The following is a 25,630-nucleotide window of genomic DNA, read 5'->3' as shown; positions in this document are numbered from 1 at the left end:
GAGGGAAGACAGAGACGAAGAAGAGAAAGGAGGAGGAGGAGGAGGAGAAGAAGAAGAAGAAGAAGGAGAGAGAGAGACTAGAGGCGGAAGGGGTTGCTGCCGCCGGCACTCGGGATCGTGAATTCAAAGAAGATCAATAGTAATTTTGTTTGAATTCGAAAAAATGGATTTCAGTTTGACCCAATTTTACCCTATTGCCACCATAATATACTGTTCTAGTTTTTTCTCTTTGTTTGATTGTTCACAATCACCGGAAGTTGCAGCGGTAAGTGAAAATAACGGCCGCTATAATTGAGCTGGGGGGAAAACAACCTCTATAGTTGCATCATTAGGTTGGGGGATAACAGCCGTCGACTTGCATGCGAACCATGGCAACATAGCTGGGTTGCTGATGCCCGAAGACGGTTTGAGCGATTTTGATGGAACAACCGCAGCAGCATCTGCTCTCGCACTCTATTACAACTTCCTCCTGCTTTCTACCTCAATGTCACCCAAACCTTTCTTTATGCAAACAAGGAAGGATTGGCTCTAGTTAGAAGCGGGCATTACCAATGATAGAATACTTTGGCGTTTCATTTGGAGTATAGGCACTATCCCACGAATTAAACTTTTCTTATGGAGGGTTTGCCACAACAGCATTTCGGTATTTTCAAACCTCCACGTATCAGTCAGTCAGATACGTACCCTGTTTGGAACATGCTCTTCTCCATTCTGATTTAGCTGGGAGCCTGGAGCAATCTGGTTTGGATCCCAAATGGGCTGCCATTTCTTGACTAGAGAAAGCAGCACCATAAAATCCACTCTCATATCTTGTCTTGATGATGCGATGCTCTCAAGGCTGAAAAAACAATATCTGTGTTTAAACAGGGCTGTAATTATCTGGGTTTTCTGGAACAATAGGAACAGTCTGATTTTTAGTGGCATAAATCAGCGGTGTAGTCCAATCAATCGGAGACGGAGGTATAATCCAAGTTAAGGAGAGCAATGCTGAAAATCAGCATCTTCTTCCACGCAGAATAATGAACCGATCTACACAGTGAATTGGATTTAATTTTGAAATTTTGATGAACAATAAAGGGTAAATTCAATATTTTCTTTTTTTTTTAATGTTTAAGGGCTACCACAAGACAATATCTAAACAATATAAATAATAAGAATAATTTAAAAGATTTATCGTATATTTTATTTTACAAAAAGATATTTTAAATGCAAAATTACAAGAGACTGTTGAAAGGTGTAAACACAGGCTTCACTGACTGAAGTCGGACTCCAAGCCCGGAGGGATTGCTCACTTACTCGGCTGAGAGCACGGGGTGCAGTGACCCCGAAGAAAAAACGTGTATATATTTGTATATAACTGATAAGCAACAATAATAATAATTAATAAATATAGAGAAACCAATATGATGTGCATAATATACCATGGAACGTTTCGCATGGCCATGGTTTAAAAGCTGCTAAGCCCATACGAACGCTTGCATTTTAAAAGCTGTAATAATGAAACGTCTGTTTCACAACTTTTTACGAGGGAAGGGAAAGCTATAGGAAAACGTGGCGTACTTCCAGCCTTGCCGAGGAAAATGACAAAATATAGCAAATAAAAAGGATCTCAACGTCTCTTTCACCACATCGGATTTGCTGATCCGATGCTGTCTAGTGTGTGCTGTCGACCATGGCCCACAGGCCACAACACCATTCTCTCTCTCTCACTTGGCGTTTATCACTGTCGCCGTGGCGCGGGGCGTTGTAATTGGTTCCACAGTTTTGGCTACAGTTATTCGCATTCAATTCATCTGAATTAGTATTAAGTATTAACTGAACTGAATGCATTGACTGTTTAACAGGCTGTAGGCGTTATCATTGATTCCACAGCGGCACAGCCTACTTACTATACAAACATCACGATGTTGCAGAGCTCTCCATTGTTTGATTCACTGAGCTTAGGGCTTGTGTAATTGGTTCCACAACATTTTGTATATAAACATCTATAACCGAATTCGGGTTCAGTCCAATCTCTCTAAAACCATGCATCGAAACTGATAAGGGGCATTTTGGTCATCCACGTTGTTGACAATACAACGTCCAAGTTAGTAAAACATCTTGACAAGTCAATACGTGGCACCCAACATCAGGTGTGTGGCCGATCTAGGGTGAGTTCAGGCCATTGTCAACACAAGCTCGGCAAAATTGTTCCACGTGCCACACCCCTGCAAGTACCGTTACCGCGACCGTAGGAACGGTTCGCCAAACCATGCGCCACAAAACCCACGGATGACCTGTAACCGTCACGCGAATCCAGCAATTGACGCACCAGCACGCCTTAAACTACAGAAACAATTCCACGGGAGACTCAGAGACGTCACCTAATGACACATGAACCTCATATAACTATAAAAGGACTCCAGATCCACCCTAAAAGGTATGCGCACAAAAGCTCTTAAACTCTCTCACAAATTTTCACAAAATCTCCATTTTGACTTAAGCATCGGAGTGTTCTCCTGGGTAAAACCTACCCAAGCACTTAATCCTTCTTTCTTTACAGCTTTTTCCAACTCAGATGTATAGATACCAGCTCGGCCATGTAGTTCGGCACTGCCAGATCAGAACCTTGTTCAAGCCTAGTCATTGAACACGAGGGAGCGAGCGGACCGCGCATCATCAATTGGCGTCGTCTGTGGGAAACGCAGCAGAAAGCTAGAGTTTTCTTCTTTCATTCTTTCCCGAAAACTCATCCATGGCATCCTTAAACAATCCTTCTGCCAATAACAACATCAATGGCCAGATCCCCGCGGTTACCATAGACCAGATCGACATTCCCTTACCTCTAACTGAAGCTCAAGGCAACATAAATGTGCCTCCTTTAGTTGTTGACCCTGCAGCACCACCCGCGGCAGTCAACGTGCAGCAATTCAATGACCTAGTACGATGTGTATGGACCATGACCAAACAACTCAGGACCTGGGAGAACATATTTGTCTTTATTATTGGACAACAGCAACAACAACATCAACACCAGTAGCAACCGCTCAACAGTCAGCAAGTGCCGGCCAATGACCAGCAAGTACCACACAACAACCAGGAAGTACCCAGGAACAGCCAGTAGTTGCCTCCTCATAACAACGGCCTGAACCGTTAAGACCCACCTCGCCCAAGGATACGTAGCCAAGTTCAGGTCCCTGACAGAGTTGATGACCAGGACCATGCTCATGCCGCAGCCCGAAATGAATAGGTCCCAGCAGAAAGCCGAGCTGAGGCTCCTGTTGAGACCAACGTCGCCAGCTCGACAAAAGATACCAAGAAGAAGCACAAGAAGCGCATACACCATGCTGAAAGGAAGGCTCAACTCGCCCAGGCAAGCAGTGAATTCCAACATGGGGAAAATAGCATCGCTACTAGCAAGATGGTTTCCCTCTCTAAAGCATCCTGTCTGACACGAGAAACCCCCTGGCTCCTGAAATCCTTAAAGCGCCAAGACCAAAGAACTTCTGCACCCCGACCCTAGAGTCCTACAGAGGTAAGACAGACCCGGTAGAGCATGCGAACAGCCTCCAGGCCCTCATGCTCCTCTGTGGGGCAAACGACACCAGCATGTGTATAGCAATCCACACAACACTGAAAGAAGAAGCCTGGCTCTAGTACTCCAGGTTCACTCCTGGTTCCATAAAAAATTGGGCCAAGCTTTTTATCAACCAATTCGCCACTAGTAAGAGACTCTAAATCAGCAACCTACTTGTTTAACGTTGTCCAGAGGCCGAATGAAACACTCAGGGAATACATAAGGAGGTTCAACATGGAGCGTCTACAGATCCCAGATCTGGATCTCGCTGTACAACTTATAACAGCAAAGAAGGGAGTGAAATATCGCAAGCTAAATTGGGAACTTGAGCTACACCTACCAGCTATCATGGACGTGTTTCTTGATGTAGACCACCTATTCATCAAGGCAAAAGAAGCAGTGAGATAAGAGTTTGACCAGAATGGGAAGAGGAAGCGAATTGAAGAAGAGGCAAGTAGAACCAAGCGAAGAACCAAGTCTCCCAAAAGGAGCAAGTCACCAAGAGGTGGGCGTAGCAACTGGCCATGCCGAAGAAGCAAGTCTTCGGCCCGAGGGTGGAGCAGAAGATCAGCCACACCTCTAGCATATACCAGAACATTCACACCACTGAATACCAAGAGGAAAGAAATTTTGATGCAAATCAAGTCCAATGACTACATGAAATGGCCACCTAAGATGAGGGGGAACCCCACCACCTGAAACCCAAACAAGTATTGCCATTTTCACAAAGACGTAGGGCATGACATAGAAAATTGTTGGAATTTGAAGAATAAAATCGAAGATCTCATCAAAAGAGGCTACTCGAGGCACTTTGTCAAAGATGAACGGCGACCTGAAGATGGAACCAACGGACAAGTGCCCCAGGCCAGCAGGTAGCAGGAACCAACTCCCCATAACCAGCAACCGTAGTAAAGGCAGGTCTGAGGGACCATTAATGTAATCATAGGAGGCTCAATAGTTGTTGGTTGCACCTCATCAGCAGGTAGAAATGTAGTAAGGGAGATGGAGCAAGAAGATGGCAATCCGTCCAAGCGCCCTCGGAAAGAGGAAGTAATCTACTTCACTGAGGATGATATGTGTGGGATCCAGTACCCATACGACGAAGCCTTGGTAGTGAAATTACGAATGAATGACTTCAGGGTAAAGAGGATTTTAGTGGACTCTGGCAGCTCAATGGATATTTTGTTTATGGAAGCCTTCAAGAGAATGGAGCTCACTAAAGCAGACTTACAGCCTACAGATATCCCACTGGTAGGATTCAATGGTGAAATAGTTTGCCCAATTAGCAAAGTGAGAGTACCGGTTGAGGCAGGCTTGCCTCCCCACACAGTACACTTTGAGCATGAATTTCTGATGGTTGCCACATCGTCGCCATACAACGCGATCTTAGGATGACTAATCCTACATGCGTTGCAAGCTATTGTCTCCACATACCACCTCGCATTGAAATTCCCAGCGGACACAGGTGTAGAAGTGCTACAAGGAGACCAGCTAGAATGCAGAAAGTGTTATGTAGCATTTCTGAAAGCAAAGGGCAAGATTATTGCTGATACCGAGTTGGAGCCACCGCCGGAAAAATACAGAAGAAAGAGCTCACCCGACTAAAAAAACCATTGCAGTACCGATCTCCAGAACAGAGCCCGAAAAAATGCTCCAAATTGGAGCTCGCCTGGTAGAACCCATGTGATTTAAACTGGTAAGCTTCTTGCTAAATAATTTAGATGTTTTCACCTAGTTGGCAGTAGAAATGCCCAGCATAGACCCTAGATTGATAACTCATAGGCTCAACGTTGACCCTACAGTTACACTCGTCCAGTAGAGGAAGAGAAACCTCGCCCTGGAAAGGTGGCACATAGTAGACGAGGAAGTGGAAAAGCTGATAATAGCGGACTTCATGGAGGAAGTCCAATACCCAAGCTGGATAGCAAATCTAGTTCTAGTATAGAAGGTGAATGACAAGTGGCGAATGTGCAAAAACTATACAGACCTGAACTGAGCTTGTCCGAAAGACAGGTTTCCCTTACCTAGCATAGAAAGCTTAGTGGATGCTACCTCGAGATACGAGTTGCTGAGCTTCATGGATGGCTATTCAAGCTATAACCAAATCCTGATGGATTCAAGGTCATGCCCTTTGATTTGAGAAATGCTTGGGCAACCTTCTAGCGTCTTGTTAGTTCTGTATTTTCCAATTTAATTGGTGATAAAGTAGAGTGTTATGTAAATGACATGGTTGTAAAGACTCTTTTTTCAAGAAATTTGATTTCTGATTTAGACCTTGGGTTCAATGTTTTGAGAAAACGTAATTTAAAATTGAAGCCGAACAAGTGTGCTTTCGGTGTGGCCTCGGGTAAGTTCTTGGGTTACATCGTCAGCCAACGTGGTATAGAGGCAAATCCCGAGAAAATTTAGGCTATCCTAGACATGAGACCACCTAGCTCGGTTAAGGAGACCCAAAGACTAACTGGACGGGTAGCAGCTTTGAACCGATTTATGTCCAAATCGGTTGGGAAGTGTCTTCCCTTCTTCAAGGCTATAAAGAAAAACCAGGCCTTCAAGTGGATTGAGGAGTGTCAGATCGTCTTTGATGAGCTGAAGCGATACCTCAACTCGCTTCCTCTGTTAACCAAACCCAAGACTGGGGATGAGCTAAAACTCTACCTCTCCGTGAGTGACGAGGTGGTTAGCTCAGTCCTGATAAGAGAAGTGGATAAAATACATCGACCCTTGTACTACATAAGCAGAGTCCTGCATGTGGTAGAAACAAAGTACCCCGACATAGAGAAGCTCGCCTTTACGCTGGTGCTAGCCGCCCGAAAGCTAAGACCATATTTCCAAGCCCACACCATTGTTGTCCTAACCGATTAACCACTGAGGCAAGTCCTCCAGAAACCTGAGGTCTCGGGCAGACTGACAAAATGGTCAATAGAGATCAGTGAGTACGATATCTAGTATGAACCGAGACCAACAATAAAAGCGCAAGTCCTAGCAAACTTCATTGTCGAGTGCACCTTCATCTAACCACCCCCTGTGATGGCAAATCCAAAATCGGAAGCTTCATCCAGTGCTTCACCACCTCCAACTCGCGAGATAGTAGGCTGTGACAAGGAGCCCTTGATACTTCATGTTGATGGTTCGTCTAACTAGGGAGGGAGCAGAGCGGGGTTAATACTCTATGGGCCTTGTGAGGTAAAGCTGGAGTACGCACTCTGGTTTCAATTCCGAGCTTCAAATAACGAGGTTGAATATGAGGAACTATTGGTTGGCTTGGCACTAGCAAAGGAAGTAGGAGCTAAACACCTAGTAATTTGCATCGACTCGCAACTCGTCGTGAACCAGGTAAATGGGGACTACAAAGCCCGATAGCCCTCCATGGTGGCCTACTTGGCCAAAGTAAGAGAACTCCTCCCCAGTTTCGACTCTTGGTACCTCCAACAGATTCCGAGATCAAAAAATACAGAGGTTGATGCCCTTTCTAGACTTGCGAGCACGATTGACTCAACAAAACGAACAGTCTACATAGAAGAGCTACCTCGCCCCTCGATAGAAAAAGGGGGTGAAGAGGTCACCAATATAACTGACGTAGAACTGAACTGGATCGACCCGATTTACAACTACTTGAAACACAGAACACTACCGATAGACAGAAGTGCAACTCGGTGAATAGAATGACAAGCAACCCGCTACGTGATAGTAGGCGAGCTACTCTACAGGAGATCCTTCACACTGCCTTATTTGCGATGTCTACGGTGTGCTGAAGCAGACCAAGTCCTGCACGAGATCCATGAAGGCTTCTATGGAGGACACATAGGGGGCAGGGCCCTTGCACAGAAGGTTTTACGACAAGGATATTATTGGCCCACCATGAAGGCAGATGCAACCGAGCTGGTCCAGTGATGCGATAAATGTCAACGGCATGCCAACATCTTGCAGTAGCTAGCCGCCGACCTGAGGTACTTAACCAGCCCATGGCCTACAGGTTTGGCCTACCTAGAGTATTGATCTTAGACAACGGGAAGCAGTTCAAGGATATTAAATTCCAGAATTGGTGTGCACAGATGGAAGTAAGATAAAACTTCACCTCGGTGGCGCACCATCAAGCTAACGAACAAGCTGAAGTCACCAACAGAATCATTCTACGTGGCCTCAAAGCTCAACTCTCTCGAGCAAAGGGTTTGTGGGTGGATGAGCTACCCAACGTGCTATGGGCCTACAGGACCACCAACAAGACAGCAGCAGGTGAGACGTCCTTCAACCTAACTTACGGGACCAAGGCAGTGATACCAACTGAAATGAAGATCCCAACATTGTGATCTGAAGTATACGCTGAGGAATCAAGTGAGGAAGACTTGCGAGCCAACCTTGACTTAGTAGAGAAAGTTAGAAACCTCGCATATATTTGGACTACAACGTACCAACAGCGTTTATCTTGGTACTATAATGCTCGAGTCAAAAAACGCAACTTCAGGGTTGGAGACCTGGTACTCAGGAAGGTTATGGTACCTGAGCCCAGTGTGGGGAAGCTTGGCCCAAATTTGGAAGGCCCCTACAGAGTTTCTAAGACTATAGGTGGGAACGCATACGAGCTCGAAACACTTGATGGGAAGGTAGTGCCTTGGGCCTAGAATGCGGACAACCTACGTAGGTACTATCTCTGATAATAGGGTGTTTCAAGCTATGAGCTCGCCAGAATTAAGGTGTTTCAACATTATGAAAATAGACCAACCACGAATTATGCCCTACAATAGAAGCAAGTTGAACAATGAAAAGTTAGTCAAACAAACAGAAGGTACTACAAAGGATAACTACTTTTATTAAAAAAAAGGGGGGCCAAACGGCCTTACAAGAAAGCAGACCAAGTGGTTGCTAAAAACAAAAGAAGAAAGGAGAAAGAAAAGTTCAACACGTTCGGACAGTATAGGGCATGCAGGCCCTAGAAATCTTACAAGAGCATAAAACCCCCAGAACAGTAAGGGAAACCATCACCATCTCCACTAGACAACTAGCCATGCTGCAGACCGACCTACTCGTCGCTGCCGTCATCACCCAAGCCCCCCTTTTCACCGTCTTCCTCTTCCTCCTCTGGGGTCAAAGGCTCTTCATCCACCTGTGTGATGAGCTCGTGCGGGACCTTGCATGTTGTGACAAAGCTGACATCGAGATCAGGATACAAGGACTTCAGATAATGACGACACAACTTGAATCCCCTCTTCACCGAAGGGATACCGTCCACTACCCTCTGCGGGAGATTGCAAGTAAGAAGTAATGGCCTCCTCCCTAGCTCGATCAACCTCCTGGGCACACCTAGACCGTGACTCACTCAGCTCGTACTGGGGTTGGGTCAGATCGCATTGCAGACTCAGGTTCGCATTGTACAAGCGTTGGCATTCCTAACGCCCCCCCTCTGAATCAATCCTAAGTTTCTGTACCTCGACATTGAGCAAGCCGATGTTAGCATGCATGCTAGTCCTTTCCTTCTGCTCAAAGGGAGCACGGTCCAGCAGAACTTGGCTATAAGTGTTCGCCTGCGAAAACCATAAACAAAGTAAGATGCCTCGCAAAAAGAAACCAAGGAATTTTAGCGGGAAGAGAAGCAGACCTGGATGATACATTGGGTCAACTGGGCCCCAGTCTCAAGGAGATCCAGCTCGCTAAATCGTTGCATGTCTTCAGGAAGAAGTATGCCCCTGCCCAACCAAAGAGCTACGCGAGCATCGCTCGACTGGTCAATCATAGTTACGTCAGGAATACTAGGGATAAAGGGGGGAATGTCAAATACATAAGGGCCAGCCTCCCACTCCTCCTGGGCGACCTAGGGTTCAGGCGGGTGCTGCTCGGTGCACATCAGGTCCCCTTCCTCCTCTAGATCGACAACTGGAGGGGTCCCGGACAAAGAAACCTTCCCCTAGACGATCTACGCTCAGCTCAACGTTTCTTGCGAGAAAGCCTCAACTCCTCCTCGGCTGACATCATAGAAGACAAGCTCGCCATACCTGCAAACAAAAGATAGAAGCATCAATAGTCGAGCTAACAAGAAAAAGAAATAAGTAGATCTGCAACATAAAGAAAACATGCAACGCGCGATCCTGACATCTGACCCACCTATACGGCTCAGTCCTACCTGCACAAGCATCGTCTCAGCCAGAAACTCTCCAATCTTAACTTGTTCCTGGGCGAGCTACTGGACAGCAGCCTGTAGCTCGGTATCCTTGCACTCAGCAACTTTCTGGCAACTACTGTACTAGGCAGTGTTGACATCCCAATCACCATCATTCTCAAGGAAAAAGAGCCTCTGCTTCTAGTCCCTAACCTTGTTGGGAAAATTGAAAATCTTCCTCCCACTAAGAAAAGGGAGGTAAAAACAAAATGGGCAGGAAATCCTTTTCATCTGTACTAGAGCCAAGAAGGCCTCAAGACTCAAAGGGAAGCCCCAGTGGTGGCATAAATTAATCAACCCAACCAGTGTCCTAACCCCATTTGGGGCGAGTTGACCCAGTGATACCCTATAGTGCCTCAATACGGTAGTAATGAATGAATGAAGGGGGAAACAAAGGCTAGCCGCCAGTGACTCCTCGTAGACGCACAACCCCTCCTTACCGTGCTCCCAAGGATAATGACTGGTAGCAGGCTCAACCCAACGATACTCATCAGGAATTTCGTACTTCTGACAGATCTCCACTATCTCCTCCCCAAATAGTTGGGTCAGCCCAAATGAATCTATTACAGCCTCTACCTCCTCCCTCCTACCCACTAGGTCCCCGCCAAAGAAGAACTTGTATGAACCCTCACCAGAGGAGCTCGATTCCTCATTTGACCTACCATCAGATGACCTATCTTCGGCAAAACTATGAGGCATGGTGAAGAAGACAAAAAAAAATCACCAAGAAAGTAAAAGAGAACCAGAAACAACAATAACAACAATCGGGATAAGGAGAAAGTATAGCTCGCCAATGAAAAACAGAGCTCGCCTCAGCAGACCAGCGCTGGAGACCAACTCAAAGACCACCCTCCTCCTTCGGAAAAATCCAAAAACAGTGAATATGTAGGGATCTCACCAGAGGCACCCATATTTATAGCTCGCGAGAAACGGAACTGACGGTCCAGATGAAAACCATAGCTGGCAGAGGCGCTTTGCCAGGAATCCAATGGCACAAGTGAAGGATAGATTGGCAATAGCAAGGGACTGGCGCGCGGGCTCAACCTATGAGCGCGCCAATTCAAAAATTCAAAATTAAGCGCGCACGCTCAGTTTGAATTTAGGTGCGCGTTTAAATTCAAACCGCCCGCCACGAACACCACACGCGCGAAGCCACTTCCTTCTCTTCGAACTCTAGAAGGTTCCAAAAGAAGCGGTTCAGACCAAGACCAAACCGGGCGAGCTGAACCACCTACAAAGGTGAGTAGACCAAAAACGCTCTAGAAGATTCTACTCTCTTCACCTACTGAGCAGCGACTCGAGAGTGAGGACTCCTAAGCTCTCTCACAAATTCTTACAAAACTCCTATTCTGACTTAAGCATCGGAGTGTTCTCCTAGGTAAAACCTACCCAGGCACTCTAATCCTTCTATTTTTACAGCTTTTTCCAGCTCGATACTGCTAGATCAGAACCTTGTTCGAGCCCAATCACTAAACACGAGGGAGCGAGCGGGTCGCGCATCATCTGGAACCATCTCTTTTACTACTTAAGTATTTATTATCAATAATCATGGGAAGATGTTCCAATTCCAATATGTAGCTGAGGTGTTATATGCACACGGATGTGACAGTTTTGTTGTCAGCAGATCTGCACTCATCAGAATATGAGACCTAATTCACAATATGAGGTGTGGGCATAGGAGTTGTTAGTGTGTTCTGTTTTATTTGGATGGTCATACTGTGTTGTTAAAGTTCTTGTCCACTAGATTTCCTCAATAAGTGTTGCCACGATTTTAGAGGAATGTTAGCAAATGGTTCAGATGTACATCCAATGTTATATGAGTGGTGCTCATAAAACCCTTGTCTCCTATTTGCACCGGTACAAATGCGCATAGTGTCCTCTAGAGGGAGCCATCTATCTATTAACATAGAATGGATGGCAGCTGAAATACTATTGAATTCTCATCTGTTTGTATAATACTAGTTGAGTTGTACCTATGTATAAATGCATCAAAGAGGGGTGGGTGGATATGAACTAAGCTTGGCTCATAAGAAGCTTGGTTTAAATTGAGTTTTGAGTCAAACATGACTTGTGAAACTCACAAACCTAATTGAGCTTATATTGTATATAATAACATGTATAATTTTTAATTTTTATGCATAGTTTTTTTTTTTTTTTTTTTTTTTTTTTTTTTTTTTTTTATAAAAAGCTTGGTTCACCATCAAGTTTGAGTCAAGCCAAGCTCGAATATATGAACTTTTGAGTTAAGTCAAATTTAAGCTCATGTTTATAGTTCAAATCAAGTTTGAGCCCAAGCTCAAATTAAAGCCTTTTTTTTTTCCAAGCCAAGTTTGAATAGCCACATATTCAGCTCGACTCAGATCCGCCCCTAAGAGAGTGTGTGCAAGGAGAGAAAGATAAATGGAGAATGGGGAGAGGGGAGATAAGTGAAACCAAGGCAAGTATTGGCATCATATAGTAATTAAGATAAAAGAATTAGAAGGCGCGTAATACTATTTTGACCACTACAAATCATTCTACAAGTAGATGGGATAGGAATGAGAAGAAAAAAAAAAAAAGAATATACATGCATGCACCTACACATATATATCAATATATGTTTAGTATTATGGTTGTTTCTCAAAGAAATGCCATCTCATCAGCAATATAGGGGTGAGGGTTTCAGCTTAGCCTAGAAATTTCAGGTTTGGACTTAGGTTTTGTGTTCAAACCCATTTTTGGCTTAGGTAGGCATCAAGCCTACAAATTCCAGGATCGGGCCTAGGCCTAATATTTCAAGTCTAACTTGCACATATTTATTTTAGTATACATATTTTATATAATATATGCATATCAATACATGTTATTTTATGTTGTATTATATATTTTATGCATGGATATTATGATGTGACATGTATAATATATGCGGGTCAAGCCCAAAACATGGGCACCCCTAATCAACACAATGTAGATGTTTTCATTTTACTCAAATTAACTTCTTATTATTTTTTTTATTTTTTATAATTGAAAGTAACTTCTTATTTGGTTGGACTAATTAAAGTAGGTGTGGGTGATCAAAACATTTAACTAAAGTAATTATGCTTCCCTTCATCGCGTTATGTAAAAGTGACCTTTGATGTAAATATATTTTTGGTGTTTATTGTTCTCATAAAATGCTTTTCACCTTTCTTGTTGTGTGGTACTTAGTAGTACCTAATGGCATCTAGGAGTGTTAAAGTAATAATAAACAATTATGTACTAATTGCTTTTACAATTATAAATACCAATGTGGCCTTAATCTCTCACTTCACATTTATGACTGATGTGAGGTGTTAGCATTGGTCCCATTTACCCATAAATTAGCCATCAAATTTAGGGGTTTTCTATAACATGGATGAAAAATTCACGGGTGTGTATTGGTTTATACCACACTATGGCAAGAACCAATCCACACCAAATTACTATTTACAATTGTACTAAACTACAGACAAAACTATGTGAAAAGAAATTGTCTACACTCATAGGGGCGTTTTGCAGGTTAGTATGGATTTGTTCACACCACACCTATTGATTTTATATATTTCATGTACAACTTGTGAGATAATTTATACAATCAATCATATAGGGGTGCAAATGAATCGGATCGGCTTTGAATCAAGGTATATCCGAATTCGATCTGATAGAAGAATACAAGATTTAATCCGATCACAAATGGTGATTTGAATTTGAATCAATTAAGAATTTCAGATATCTAAATCTAATCCGATCCGATTCGAATTATGAAAAATTTAATAAATGATTAAAAGAAAAAACATACAAGTTTATAATGTGGTCTCTCCATGAAAAAATAATGTGGATGATAAATTGGGCTATGGCCCGTCCCTGTCCACACTATTTTGCAGATGTAGACTGTCCACACAAAGCAGAACACCACATTATATCATGGACAAGGCCAAAATGGTCTCGCCCTTGATATTTTCACGCTACCGAACACCCTCTTAGCTAACCCATTAGCTAAAGAAGAAAAAGGCCAATGAAAGAATTGATAATGGGTGTTATCTATTATCCACTTTGTCTTTTTACATTTTACTTTGATGACAATGTCATCTACATAAACTATAAATTGTGCATTCCCTAACCCCTCTTAATAAAGAGGATAATCAGACTAACTTTGCCTAAAACCGATCTATTAAACAACCATATGAAACCTACTAAATTAAGGGATTGTTTTAACCCATATAGAAAATTGTTCAATCTACAAACCTTGTCTTCACTACCTTTTGAGGAAATAAAAATTGATGAAGGACCTTGTAAAGAGGGCATGCCATTGATTACATAAACAACAACAAGCACAACATCTATCACAAAACATTTATGGCACATTCATGTGCAACATTATGCCACATGCTACTTCAAGGAGACGTTGCAAAGACACCATTTTGTTATGGTATCTTTGCACAATATCTACAAGGAAGAGATCCATGAGATGTAAAAAACAAACAAACATTTAAGTCGCCATGGTATTACAATCTATCATTGGTTCTCAAATTAATCGAAAAAAAAAAACACAAAGGAAATACGGTCTGTGCCAAAACTTCATGCCTTCTCAATTTTTAGCCAGACTTGGGCATGACACTTAGTAACAACTTGAGCCTGATCTGACTTTAGCCAAATTCAAGATTGGCACGACTTTACACATGCATATACATTTTCGTGCATACACAATAAATATAAAATATACAAAATTCTCGTATGGTGGTTTAAATTACTAATACTAAATACGCCCAGAGTAGCCAATGACCCAATAACTAACATGGTGTTTGAAAGTGTAGGCATTTTTTGGGACTGATTTTCAAGAAAAACACTCATGCTTTTAAGACCCGTTTTTCATAAAAAAACGTTTTTGCTACGTAGGCAGTGAGTAACACTATGTTATTTGGTAAGGTGATTTTCATCACTATTTTTTATATACGTGCTGACAAATAAGTACTACATAGGATACACATCAGTCAATATTGGCGTTTCATGCATCGGTGGGGTCCCGATTTTCAAGGCATGCCCGGTATTTTAATAATTGACTGAACCAAACAATAAAATACATTGAACATTTGTTGAAATGCTTATATTAATCCGACGTGACACTAATTTTTTTTTTGAAAAATGGTCACACTTCCAAACATCCTCTAAGATGGCCACTTGGCATTCCTCCCAAAATGGAAACATTGGATCATTGCTTTCTATGGTAAAGTTAATGGACCTTGTGTGCACTTTCCTTTGTCCCTACCCCTTAGTCCCTTGGTAATGTTGTATTATGTAATACTTAAAAAGCAGTTCAGGGCAACCTGTTAACATATTGGGCTTAAATAGACCCACCTGATCCTCATTGATCAATCCAAATTTAGCCTAAGTCTGAGCCTAACCATAAATGTCAAATTTCTATTTAAAATGGGCTTATGTATAACAAATCAAGCCTGATCTAGGCTGGCCCAATTCTTAAGATTGGGACTATGGTTTTATGTTGATCTTAAACCTTAACCCATCCTGCCTGACTCGTATCCCTGTTAACACCAAATTGAGCACCGTGTCCCACAAGATAGTAGCCGAGTATATGCGAATAATGTTTGGCCGACCTATATGACTTTATAATTTTGGGTTGGGTGGAGAATTGACAAAAAGAGAAATGAATTCATGATTCAGCCTAGAGGACTTTAAAATTTTATAACAAAACAAAATTTGTGTGTTTATCCTTGCCTGTTTTTGTTTTGCTTACAAAAAATAATAATAATTATTATTGTTGACAACTTGACATACGAGATTAGCTGTGAATATTAGGTGGATTCACTTAAAACCCAAAAAGTTTATAATTCCAGTTGATTGGTTATATGTTTTTTTATTTTTCCAATCATAATCAAACCCTTTATAATACATGTATTTGGCGTTGTGATTACCTCAAGTGAACGAAGAACCTCACAAATTGTCATAAATTTGCTACGTGGAGTCATGTAATGAATTATTTAAGCTGTCATCCTAGAAGAGGATCCTTTGACCTAAAAGAACACTAAATAAGAATTCACACCATCTCTTATTAATATTTTCTACAAGGTTCTATTTGTTTATAGTGCAAAATTTGAACAATACAAAAGAAAAAAAAATCAAAATAATAATAGTGTGGACTGTGAACAGTGGACATGAGATAAGTGTAAGCCCATCAAAGTTAATAACGAGTAAGGAGGCTTTGTGCACACGATTCGTAGTTCAACTTCAACCTGCTTTTTGAAATGCTTTTCCTTACCAACCTTGATCTGCGATTTATCTTATCCACTTTGAACGGTCCACATCACAAAGAATCAAACCAAAACACCGCATTGATCCCACAGGGAACAGGTACACTTTTATCAACAAAAGAAGCAGAAATCGTTTTCAGCCGTCCATTTTATTACCAATACGTCGCTCTCGTTGATCGTCATCATCTGTTGGAGATCTACGACCTGCTAAAAAAAAACCATGATACAATCGGTGGACAGTGATCCACTTGAACAACAGGACAAATTGTCGTCTCTCTACGTACAAAAATACGTATCAACGCCAAGGAAATACAGAAACATACGACACCATGGATGTGTATAATATGCATGTATGTATGTGTGGGTGCATGGGATGATGTGGCGAAGCTGTTCATACTCGAATGCGAACATAAGCCCCCGTCGGAAATTCTCTCTCTCCTCATACAGTCGTCAGTTGCCTCTCGGAAGAGTTCTAGTTCTAGGGTTTCTGCGTACTTCCTCTCCCAGAATCTAGGGTTTGAACAATCATTCCCATAATCATCTAACCAATGCATTCATCTTTTTGATTTCGCCTTTAAAACTGCTTCCGACTGGTAGTGTTTAATCTCTTTATCTATTCCTCTTTCTCGATTAAAAGAGCCTTGTTGTGAACGAAGCATAGAAGCTAATCAGTCATGGCGAAGACGAAACCGGGGAAGAAGGACTTAGATTCCTACACAATCAAGGGCACCAACAAGATCGTCAGACGTAATTTTTCTCTATTTCTTTCCTCTAGTAAACTTCAGCTGTTAGATTAAATGCTTGAAGATAGAGTTCTTTTTTCGCTAAGCTGGGTGGTTAAATGGATTTGGCAGCGGGAGATTGTGTTCTGATGCGTCCCTCAGACTCAGATAAGCCGCCTTATGTTGCTCGAGTGGAGAAGATCGAAGCAGATAACCGGAACAATGTGAAGGTACGGGTGAGATGGTACTACCGACCGGAGGAGTCGATTGGAGGGAGGAGGCAGTTCCATGGAGCCAAGGAGTTATTTCTATCGGACCATTATGATGTGCAGAGTGCCCACACTATTGAGGGGAAGTGCACTGTCCACTCTTTTAAGAATTACACCAAACTTGAGAATGTTGGTGCTGAGGACTACTTCTGCCGATTCGAGTACAAAGCTGCTACTGGGGGATTCACCCCTGACCGAGTTGCAGTGTGAGTTTAGTGCTCTATTTCTTTTCCTCATTGAATTTCTTATTCGAGTGAGTATGTATTTTGAAATTGATTTTAGCTTGCAGGTATTGCAAGTGCGAAATGCCTTATAATCCTGACGATCTCATGGTTCAGTGTGAAGGATGCAAAGACTGGTAACTTTGTTTTTGTTCCTTAGATTTTCCTTTAACTTTGTCTCACATTTGATTACACTAATCTGCACTATGCTGGATCGTTTGTGGGAGTTGCAATATTAAACATTACTTCTGGGGTCATTTAATATTTATGCCTTCATCAGAGTTCATTTTGCATCCGTCATGAATTTTAAGGAACATTACATTCACAATCTTAGATCTTAAGATTGCTAGATGGAATTGCATGGATATTGTTTCTGCCTTCTTTGTACTTAATGTCAATGGTGTATTTTGACGAGTCCCTGGGCAGGTGATGCCTAAGCGGTTTGGCTTCACATGTGTACAAGCATAGTGCAATTACATGTTTAATTGTAGACCACCAAACTACAAAATATACAAGGAAATAATTTAATAACAGATTACACATAATTTTCCAAAGAAATGACAATATTTTTAATAACCTCTCTGGCTCAATGTAAAGCACACATGCGTGCAGAAGGATTTAGAACCCCAAATTTTAGCTTCACATGCACTCATAATGATCCAAAGTGGGTTGAACACGCTTATATCAATGTATGCAAGATCCATAATTACTTTTTACCTCCACTAAGATGTTTGTATATATACCGCCTGCCTAGTTTGTCCCTTAGGTAATGGGCCTCTGAAGAGCCTAGGCAACACTTTGACCACATTGGTTGTAAATGATTTGTTTAGAAACTACTGCTTTTGGAGCTTGTTTCTTTTGGTTGATATCTAGGAGTTTTTCATAAAAATTCTGTAGCAATGGTAGAAATTTAACTGTGGAAGGCTGGGTGTTGCTGCATTTCTATATTTGATCTTACTGTTTTCTTGCACTTACTGCTACTTCCAATTGATTGTGCTTTAGATTTGGAGTATAAATCTCTGGGAGTCAGATATGGCTCCATTCATTGCACAGTCTCTGTTTCAGTTTTTTTTTTTTTTTTGGTGGAAAATTGGATATTACCCATCTATGATAATAATGGCATAGGAGGCTAAGAGTCCAGGTTATTCCACGCTTTCCAGCTTATTCAGCAATGAATCATGTAAATAAAGCATGATCCAGGTTCCAGCATAGTCCCTGAATAACCTATGGGCAATTCTAGTGTTTTAAAAAGAAAAAAAGCACAAATAAAGGGCAAGGAGTTCCTAGAGCCTTAGGTATGAGGTGTTGCCTGAATTAAATGAGATGCTGTTTATAAAAATGAAAAAATCAATATTATAACAATGTGCAAATCAAAATCCCGAAAGAAAATAAGATCCTGTTAGTTCAATTGAATAGAGTAATTTTGTACTTAACACAAAAGCTATAACCTATTAGGTTCAAGTCCTACATGTACTAACTTTAAATTCAGAGAATTAGATCTACAACTTATATATCTAATCAAACAGGTTCAGGTAAGGAACACCCTACAGAATGATTGTGTGCCTTTTAAAACACTGATGCTTCATTAAGAGAAGTTAGTTTTTCGCTAGACAATCTTCAGATTATTTGTTGTATAAGGCTGCAATTTTTTTTACTGTTGGGTTATTTTCTCAAGAATTTGTTTGACAATGCACATTAAAAAAATAAACAAAATAATTATGTGACATCACTCTACAATTATCTTTGGTGCAGTTGTCCTGGACAAATAACTGCAGCTTCCTTTTATTTGAGGAATGTGAATTATACATGCAGAATATTCTCCAGGTTTTTTTTCGTGTGACTACCAGCCCCCATCTATGGGTGGCATTTCCCTGAATGCAAGGGAACTGTAGAAAAGGTGTACTTGGAAAGGCGTATCTAATTGCTTTATTATTTATTCCTTTCAATGTGAATTTTGTATTTGTCTACTTACGTTTTAATTGTAGAATAATCTATTAGACAAATTCTTATTTTAGCCTACCCACACTCCACACCACCCCACCCTCCAAAATAATAACAAAATTTGCATTAGTACCTATAGTTTAAAATTACAATTCTATATCATAATGTCATGCATTCATTTAGAATGTTATCATGTTCAAGTATGGTAACTCATCATAGAATGTTGCATGGCATTGTGCATGTCTTATCTCTTATGATAAGTTAAGGTACATATGGATTGCAAGAGAACTATATTATAGAGCCCCAATAAAAAGACAAAACCAACTCAATCTTTATGTCAACCCCAATTCTTTTTCCTTAAAGCAGAAATTTCTTTTCAACCATCTTTCGTTGCATAAAGTGAATGCTAAATATAAGATGTTGTAAGAATCAAAACCACAAATCAAGGACCAGAAGATAGACTGAAAATTGAACCTCCACACTTTTGCCTTCGAGTAAAACTGTATATGGACTTCCTCTTTTTAGTGGGCCCCATTTGTTTTGTTTTTCTTGACCATACACGTAATATCCAAAGGTAGGAGTAGGGTACAAATGTATAAAATATTTATTAATTATATGGATCTGTTATCAATTTATAAACACATTTAACAAGATTAATTAGATTTTTCTTGATAAACCTTAAGAATTTGAAAAAGAAAATTTTCATATATTTAATCTAAATGAGTTTACCCAAGGCATCTCTAGTATACCCCATATAAGAAACAGTATCAGGAAATTAGTTTCTCCTTGATTTGTTAAGGAGAGTTTGCTTGTTCAGTTCTATAATATTATTAATTTATTATTGATTCTCCACCAACATCTAAGAGTAAGCGATCTATTGCAAGTTGAAGGGGCTAGAACCTATAAGGGTGAGGGGCAGACCAAAAGGGACATGGGGTTGAAGTGGTAAGAAATGATTTTAAGTGCTCATAATTTAACAATGGATGGTTTGACACTAAACAGAATGGAATGGTGAAACAGGATTCAGATAGCCATCCCCATATAGTCGGGACAATTTTGGGCCTCAAAGTAAATAATAATAGTACACAAGATAGCATCTTATATATCAGTGTAATGTTTGCTTTCTGATTATATTTGTTTTACAATTTTGGGCCTCAAAGTAAATTATGTAAATAACACATTACCTGCTATTATTTATAATGTTTTCCCATCTCTTCTCTTCATATTATGAATCTCCACTCATATACGTTTTTTTTTTTTTTTTTTTTTTTTTTTTTTTTTTTATAATTAGAGTGGATAATTATGATTCAGTGTAGAAGTTTTCAAAAAGGATAAAAAAGCACGAGGCTCTCAAAACCACTCACATTTCATACAACTTGATATCTTTATTTACTTATAAGGTGTGCATAAAATTGTTTATACAGTTGTGTGCCAATTTTTTATTTATTTAAAGAAACGTAAGTCCCCCTTTTCAGTTTAAACTGTCATTGCATTAATCTAGTCAGTTTATTGTGCATTTCTGGAGGCTGGTTCAGCAGTTTGTGTCCTTTTTGAGGTCAATTCAGATATGAGGATTGGATCACATCCCTGATTTGAGTGGTTTGTATGCTGCTGTTCCTATTATTATTTAATTCTTTCTTGTTCTGGTTCCCATCTAAATTGAGACATTCTGCTCTGTTTGCAATGCCTAATCTCTTTAAAATGTATTTTTTTAAATCTCTTTGAAATATGTTATTCTTTTTCTTTTTTGTCAAAGTTTTCTTTTGGGTTTGGAGTTGGTTCTTATATATTTGCAAACTCTTTTTTTTTTTTTCTATCTAAAAACCGTACTCTTGATTTTTTTCTACATATTTTTATGCATTACTATCGTCCTTGCAGGTTTCATCCTTCTTGTATGGGCATGACTATTGAACAAGCAAAGAAGTTAGATCACTTCTTATGTTCTGATTGTTCGTCTGATGATGATGCTAAAAGATCCCTGAACACATTTCCTCTCTCACCACCTGTTGAGCTCAAGGTGAGGAGGATGGTTTATTGTCTTGGACATGATTAGACAAGTCTTTTTGCTTCCATTTGTTATCAATTCTGTAAAATGTTACATATCTCTACATGATTCATTTTTTTTTTATTTGTTACACTTTCATTAATGAACTTTTAAGTTAAAATCTGTCAAATGGTATTGAGAAATAGGATGTTTGGTAAATACTTTTCTCTGTTAGGACTTTGGTTGTGTTTACCTTTACTTTGCCCTGACAGAATCTTTTCCTACTTGGTACAAATTAACTCAATAAAGCCTTGTCCCAGCTTGTTCTACTGTATTATGGATTTATTATTTATTTTATGTTATGAGAAATCGGACATTACTTTTTGAGTCATCCTTGTATTTTGTGTTGCTTGTTGATATGCAAGAACAGGGGAAGGTTGTTCTTTTGTTTCTCTCAATGATTTTGTATCACTCATTTTTTATTCTCTTTTCATTTTTATGAAAATCCTGCTTTAATATAAAAAAAAAATCTGACTTGAGGCCTCTTGGGTTTTATAGAATGGCACGATTTATGTTCCTTTGCATTTTGATTGCTTTTTTTTTTTTGGATTAGAGAAAGTCTAATTCAATATAACTACTAGACTGCAAGTCAACAAAAAAGTGATATAGGGTGTACAACTTCTGCTGAACTCAAGCTGCAGTTGCATGAGAAGGGGGATTATCTTTATTGACATTTGATCTACTCATCTTCAATAAGTATGATTCTGTATTTTGTTGTGTTGACTAATTTAACTTGGTACAAATGTTTTAGTTAAATACCATTTATTTTATTTGATTGTTTTGGACCTAGTTTAAAATAGTTTAAGCAGGATGCAGGGGTGACTGGAAATTTTCTTTTGGCAATGCCATAATGTAGGATGATTATTTTGTGGTGGTTGATTGCAGATTTCCTCCTTCAACTGTTCAACAATAGCTTAGCTCTTAGCTTACTTCGTTTTAGGACTTGAGTTCCAAGTCACTCTATTGAGATACAAACTCGTGAATGGGAGATGAACCATCCGAGTTATAAAACTGATCATGGTTAATAATAATTTTCAAAACTACTTCAGATTTATACCTGCTTCAGGCTATCACAAGGTCATATAAAAGTTAGATTTTCTGCGATGGTCATTGTTTCATGTGAATAATTTAGGCTGTCCAAAGATTGTGCATCCATGTGGAGTATTTCAAACTATATGGTTATTTGCTAATGAATGAAACTATCCTTTTTTGAAGGTAAATAGGGAAGACGTTCCTTTGCTGCTTTCCTGTTACAAGTAGAGAAATATTTACTAGAGTAGGCATCAGGGAAATTTTATCCATCTACTCTAATTTTTATGGAGGATAGTCTGGTAATGTTCATTGGAATGACTTGTCTAATATAAATAGAAGACTGTAGAGCTGTCATTAGATCGGATCTGGTCTGACCCACAGGGTAGACCCATGTAGTGACCCATTGAGTAAACATGCAGAACCAGTTCCAAAGTGGATCCTATAGGATCAGTAATTGGAACTATTGGATCTGATCCTATAAGATCCGATTATAATTGACAGCCATAATTTTAACCTGTAATTTGACAATGAACGCATTTACCATAATAGGTTTCCTTTTTGTTGAAAGAGAAAAAAAGGTATTAGACTTTAGGTATCTTTATAATATGCCAATATACATATAATAATTATGTATACAAGTACATGTATAGTTGGCGAGGTCATAATCGGTTTGAAGCAACCCAATCAATAGCCATCCAATTATAACTGGGATACATAATGTGACCTATACATAATTGGGTTGGTATGGTTTGGGTCTGTCCGACCCATTGACAGCCCTAGACTGGGCACAGGAGTTGGTATTTCTCTTCACTTCTTATTTCTTCTCTTTTATATAATTTTCTCTTCTCACCATAGATCACCTTGTCAACAAGAGCATGGCAATTGTGAACAGATGTTACCTTTGTGGTGGGGACTGAGTTTCTAACACTTTTGATCCATTGTGCTTTGACATATTAGATCTGGTCGCATTTCTTGACACTTTTCAGCCGTCAGTGGGTTACAGTGAGAATCTATCCAACCTTATTTCTTCTTGGAAGGTGACTGGTTTCTGTGTTAGGGGAAATTGTTTGATATTTGTTTCCTTTTGCTTTATATTGGTGCCTATGGAAAGAGAAATAGCAGGACTTTTTTAAACAAAGAGCTCTACAAGAGGGAAGCTATTGGCAAAATTGAAAGGACTCTTGTATGATGGGTTAACATTCTCAAACAATTTGCTGATATCAAGCAGGAACACTTCAATAGCCAGTGGGTCACCTTTTTCTTTGATATTTCTTAACTGTATAATGGGAAGCTTTCTCTCGTGTATTTGATTTTTTATTTGTCTCTGTAATGTTTTGAGGAACTTCAAATGTCTATCATGTAAAAAATTGAACTATTTTTTAAAAATATATGATTTGCATCCGAGGAAGTAGATGAAATCCATTAATAGGTTCCTTGATCCCTGTGACACTTCGTGTGTTCTGTGAGCGGTTGTTTTACTTGAAGGTGAAGCATAATTCACAACAAAAGAGGATTTAATGTGAGAGTTAATGCATACAGACAATTAGTGAATCCGTGGTTTGGCATTTAGAGATTGTTAATTTGTTTTAGTTTCATTTTCCATTTGAACCATCTAAAGTTCATTTAATTATCTTATATTTCTTTTATCCTTGACATTCCTCATAGGGAGTTTTCTTTCAGGTAGTCCCCATGTTCATATCGTGGAGTTATAGATCAATATAAATCTAAACATTCTAACTGGTCTTTCTTTTGGGTATTTTCTGATTTTTGAAGCCATTTTCCTTTCATATCGTATCGGGTCTCCTGTATTTGTCTTAAAAATTGATTTCAGTTGAACACAAAATCTGGATTCTCTGAGTATCATGGATAGGATCTCATAGCATTCCTTTTGTTGTATACAATGTTTTGCACCGATTCTTGATACTCAGCCAAAGACCTTGCTGCTAATCATTACATAGGGACGGGGTTTTACGTTGAGAAGTGGTTGGCATTGTATGTGGAGCAGCCTTGGTTTTAAATTGAAAATTTCATTCAAATTGCTAATGTTGATACTCATTTGCAATATATTATCACCTGTATTTTGTCTGTTCTGATTGCATTCCAATTACTGTTACAGGTGGAGCCAAAGCGCCGGAAGAGATGACCAATCAATGAAGAGGCTGTGGTGCATGATGAGGAGGTACTTGTTTTCTTGCATGTTTGCTCTTCATTGGTGTCTAGTGTCATGTGGAATTGTACAGTGCAGAGAACATACTGTGCTTGCACAAACTGGAGGCTTTTCTTAATTTATGTGCTTTTAACATTATATTGTATGTGTGTGCACCGTAGATTTTAGGAGCTGACTTTATGAAATTGTGTTGTCTCATGTGTACACTCTGCAAAGTATAACACTCTTATTTAAGGACAAGATCCCTTAATTTGCACCCTAAAAAGAAATTTAGCTGGAAAAAGGCATAGAATTTCTTTGTAGCAAGCATGATCACGTTCATGTTGGGTGACTATGCAACCTAACATATTAACATAAAGTTCCCCTGACCAGAACACCATGTTAGGTGATTGTGAAAACAAATTCTGTCTACGTTTGACAGCCTCCGCTGTCCACAGGGCTCTCACTGAGTGGCTGAACCGCTTGTCCATATAAACTTCACACAACGTGTCACGTTGAAACAGCCTTTTAACGTGAAGGCATGGTGTTTGGACTGACGTGTCACGTTGAGAGCCTGTGGGTAGCACAAACTGTCAAACATGGGCAACCACAATGGTTTTTTGATGGGTTAGGTTCACCCATGGCCGAACTCTTCTACATTAAAATGTGGCGTCCATCAGCATGCATGCTTTCCAGAATACTTGGATTGTCACCAACAGTAGTAATTTCATCAAGTAGCCCTACTTTGTTAGGTGAGAGTTTCCTATTGAATACTTGGTTGATGGTTGGTTTTGAGTCTTTTGACATGGAAACCATCCTATACATGTAGGAGTCGACAATGTGAAGGGTTTTCTTCCCGTACTCTGGTAGTGATGGTTGCCCTACTTAGTTTGGTACTTTACCTATATCCTTGTGTATGCGGGATCACATTGAGAATGCCGAGGACTGCTGCTGCTTAGTTCTGGTCATTCTCCTATTTGTTGATCCCCCCTCTTGAAGCAATATGCCATGGGACATTGGTAGAGACTAAAAAGACGTCTGAATTTCCTTTTTTTCTTTTTTTTTTTTTTTGTTAGAAGGAGAATATACTAACCAGAAAAAAGTGCAGCACATCAGGAGGGTCTATTGAGTCTCGGCATACAGCCTCCTCTAAACCACTTAGAACAACTATACGAAAAGGCATCAGACTCTACTGAACCCTTTTGCGCAAGCAAATGCGCCACACTATTAGAAAAGTAGAAAACCTATTAACAACAGAAGGCTAGTCTACAGACAAGGACTT

At 40.0% G+C, this 25,630-nt stretch overlaps 2 protein-coding genes across 4 annotated transcripts; both read left to right on the top strand.

Moving 5' to 3' along the window:
* The first annotated feature begins 4,558 nt into the window (after positions 1-4,558).
* On the top strand, positions 4,559-4,951 carry LOC148803965 (uncharacterized). The gene has a single exon (XM_088898763.1). The coding sequence runs from the start codon at positions 4,559-4,561 to the stop codon at positions 4,949-4,951; it is 393 nt and encodes a 130-aa protein (XP_088754889.1).
* An 11,383-nt stretch (positions 4,952-16,334) lies between these two features.
* On the top strand, positions 16,335-24,567 carry LOC104588045 (chromatin remodeling protein EBS-like). Of its 3 annotated transcripts, XM_010245850.3 has the most exons (7): positions 16,335-16,720; positions 16,828-17,170; positions 17,254-17,322; positions 21,005-21,143; positions 23,160-23,204; positions 23,314-23,447; positions 24,319-24,567. In XM_010245850.3, exons 1-6 carry the CDS (start codon positions 16,648-16,650, stop codon positions 23,389-23,391), a joined length of 747 nt encoding a protein of 248 aa, XP_010244152.1. In that variant the 5' UTR covers positions 16,335-16,647; the 3' UTR covers positions 23,392-23,447; positions 24,319-24,567. The 3 variants fall into 3 exon arrangements, with proteins under 3 accessions (XP_010244152.1, XP_010244153.1, XP_088750762.1); XM_010245851.3 differs by lacking the exons at positions 23,160-23,204; positions 23,314-23,447; XM_088894636.1 differs by lacking the exons at positions 21,005-21,143; positions 23,160-23,204; positions 23,314-23,447; positions 24,319-24,567 and adding an exon at positions 18,938-19,082 and having other exon boundaries at positions 16,341-16,720.
* The last annotated feature ends 1,063 nt before the right edge of the window (positions 24,568-25,630 follow it).

Source organism: Nelumbo nucifera, chromosome 1, assembly GCF_055504915.1.
Source record: "Nelumbo nucifera cultivar China Antique chromosome 1, China Antique-T2T, whole genome shotgun sequence".
Lineage (NCBI taxonomy): Eukaryota > Viridiplantae > Streptophyta > Magnoliopsida > Proteales > Nelumbonaceae > Nelumbo > Nelumbo nucifera.
Note: the sequence above shows the minus strand (reverse complement) of the source record. Positions and strands in the feature narration are given on the sequence as shown.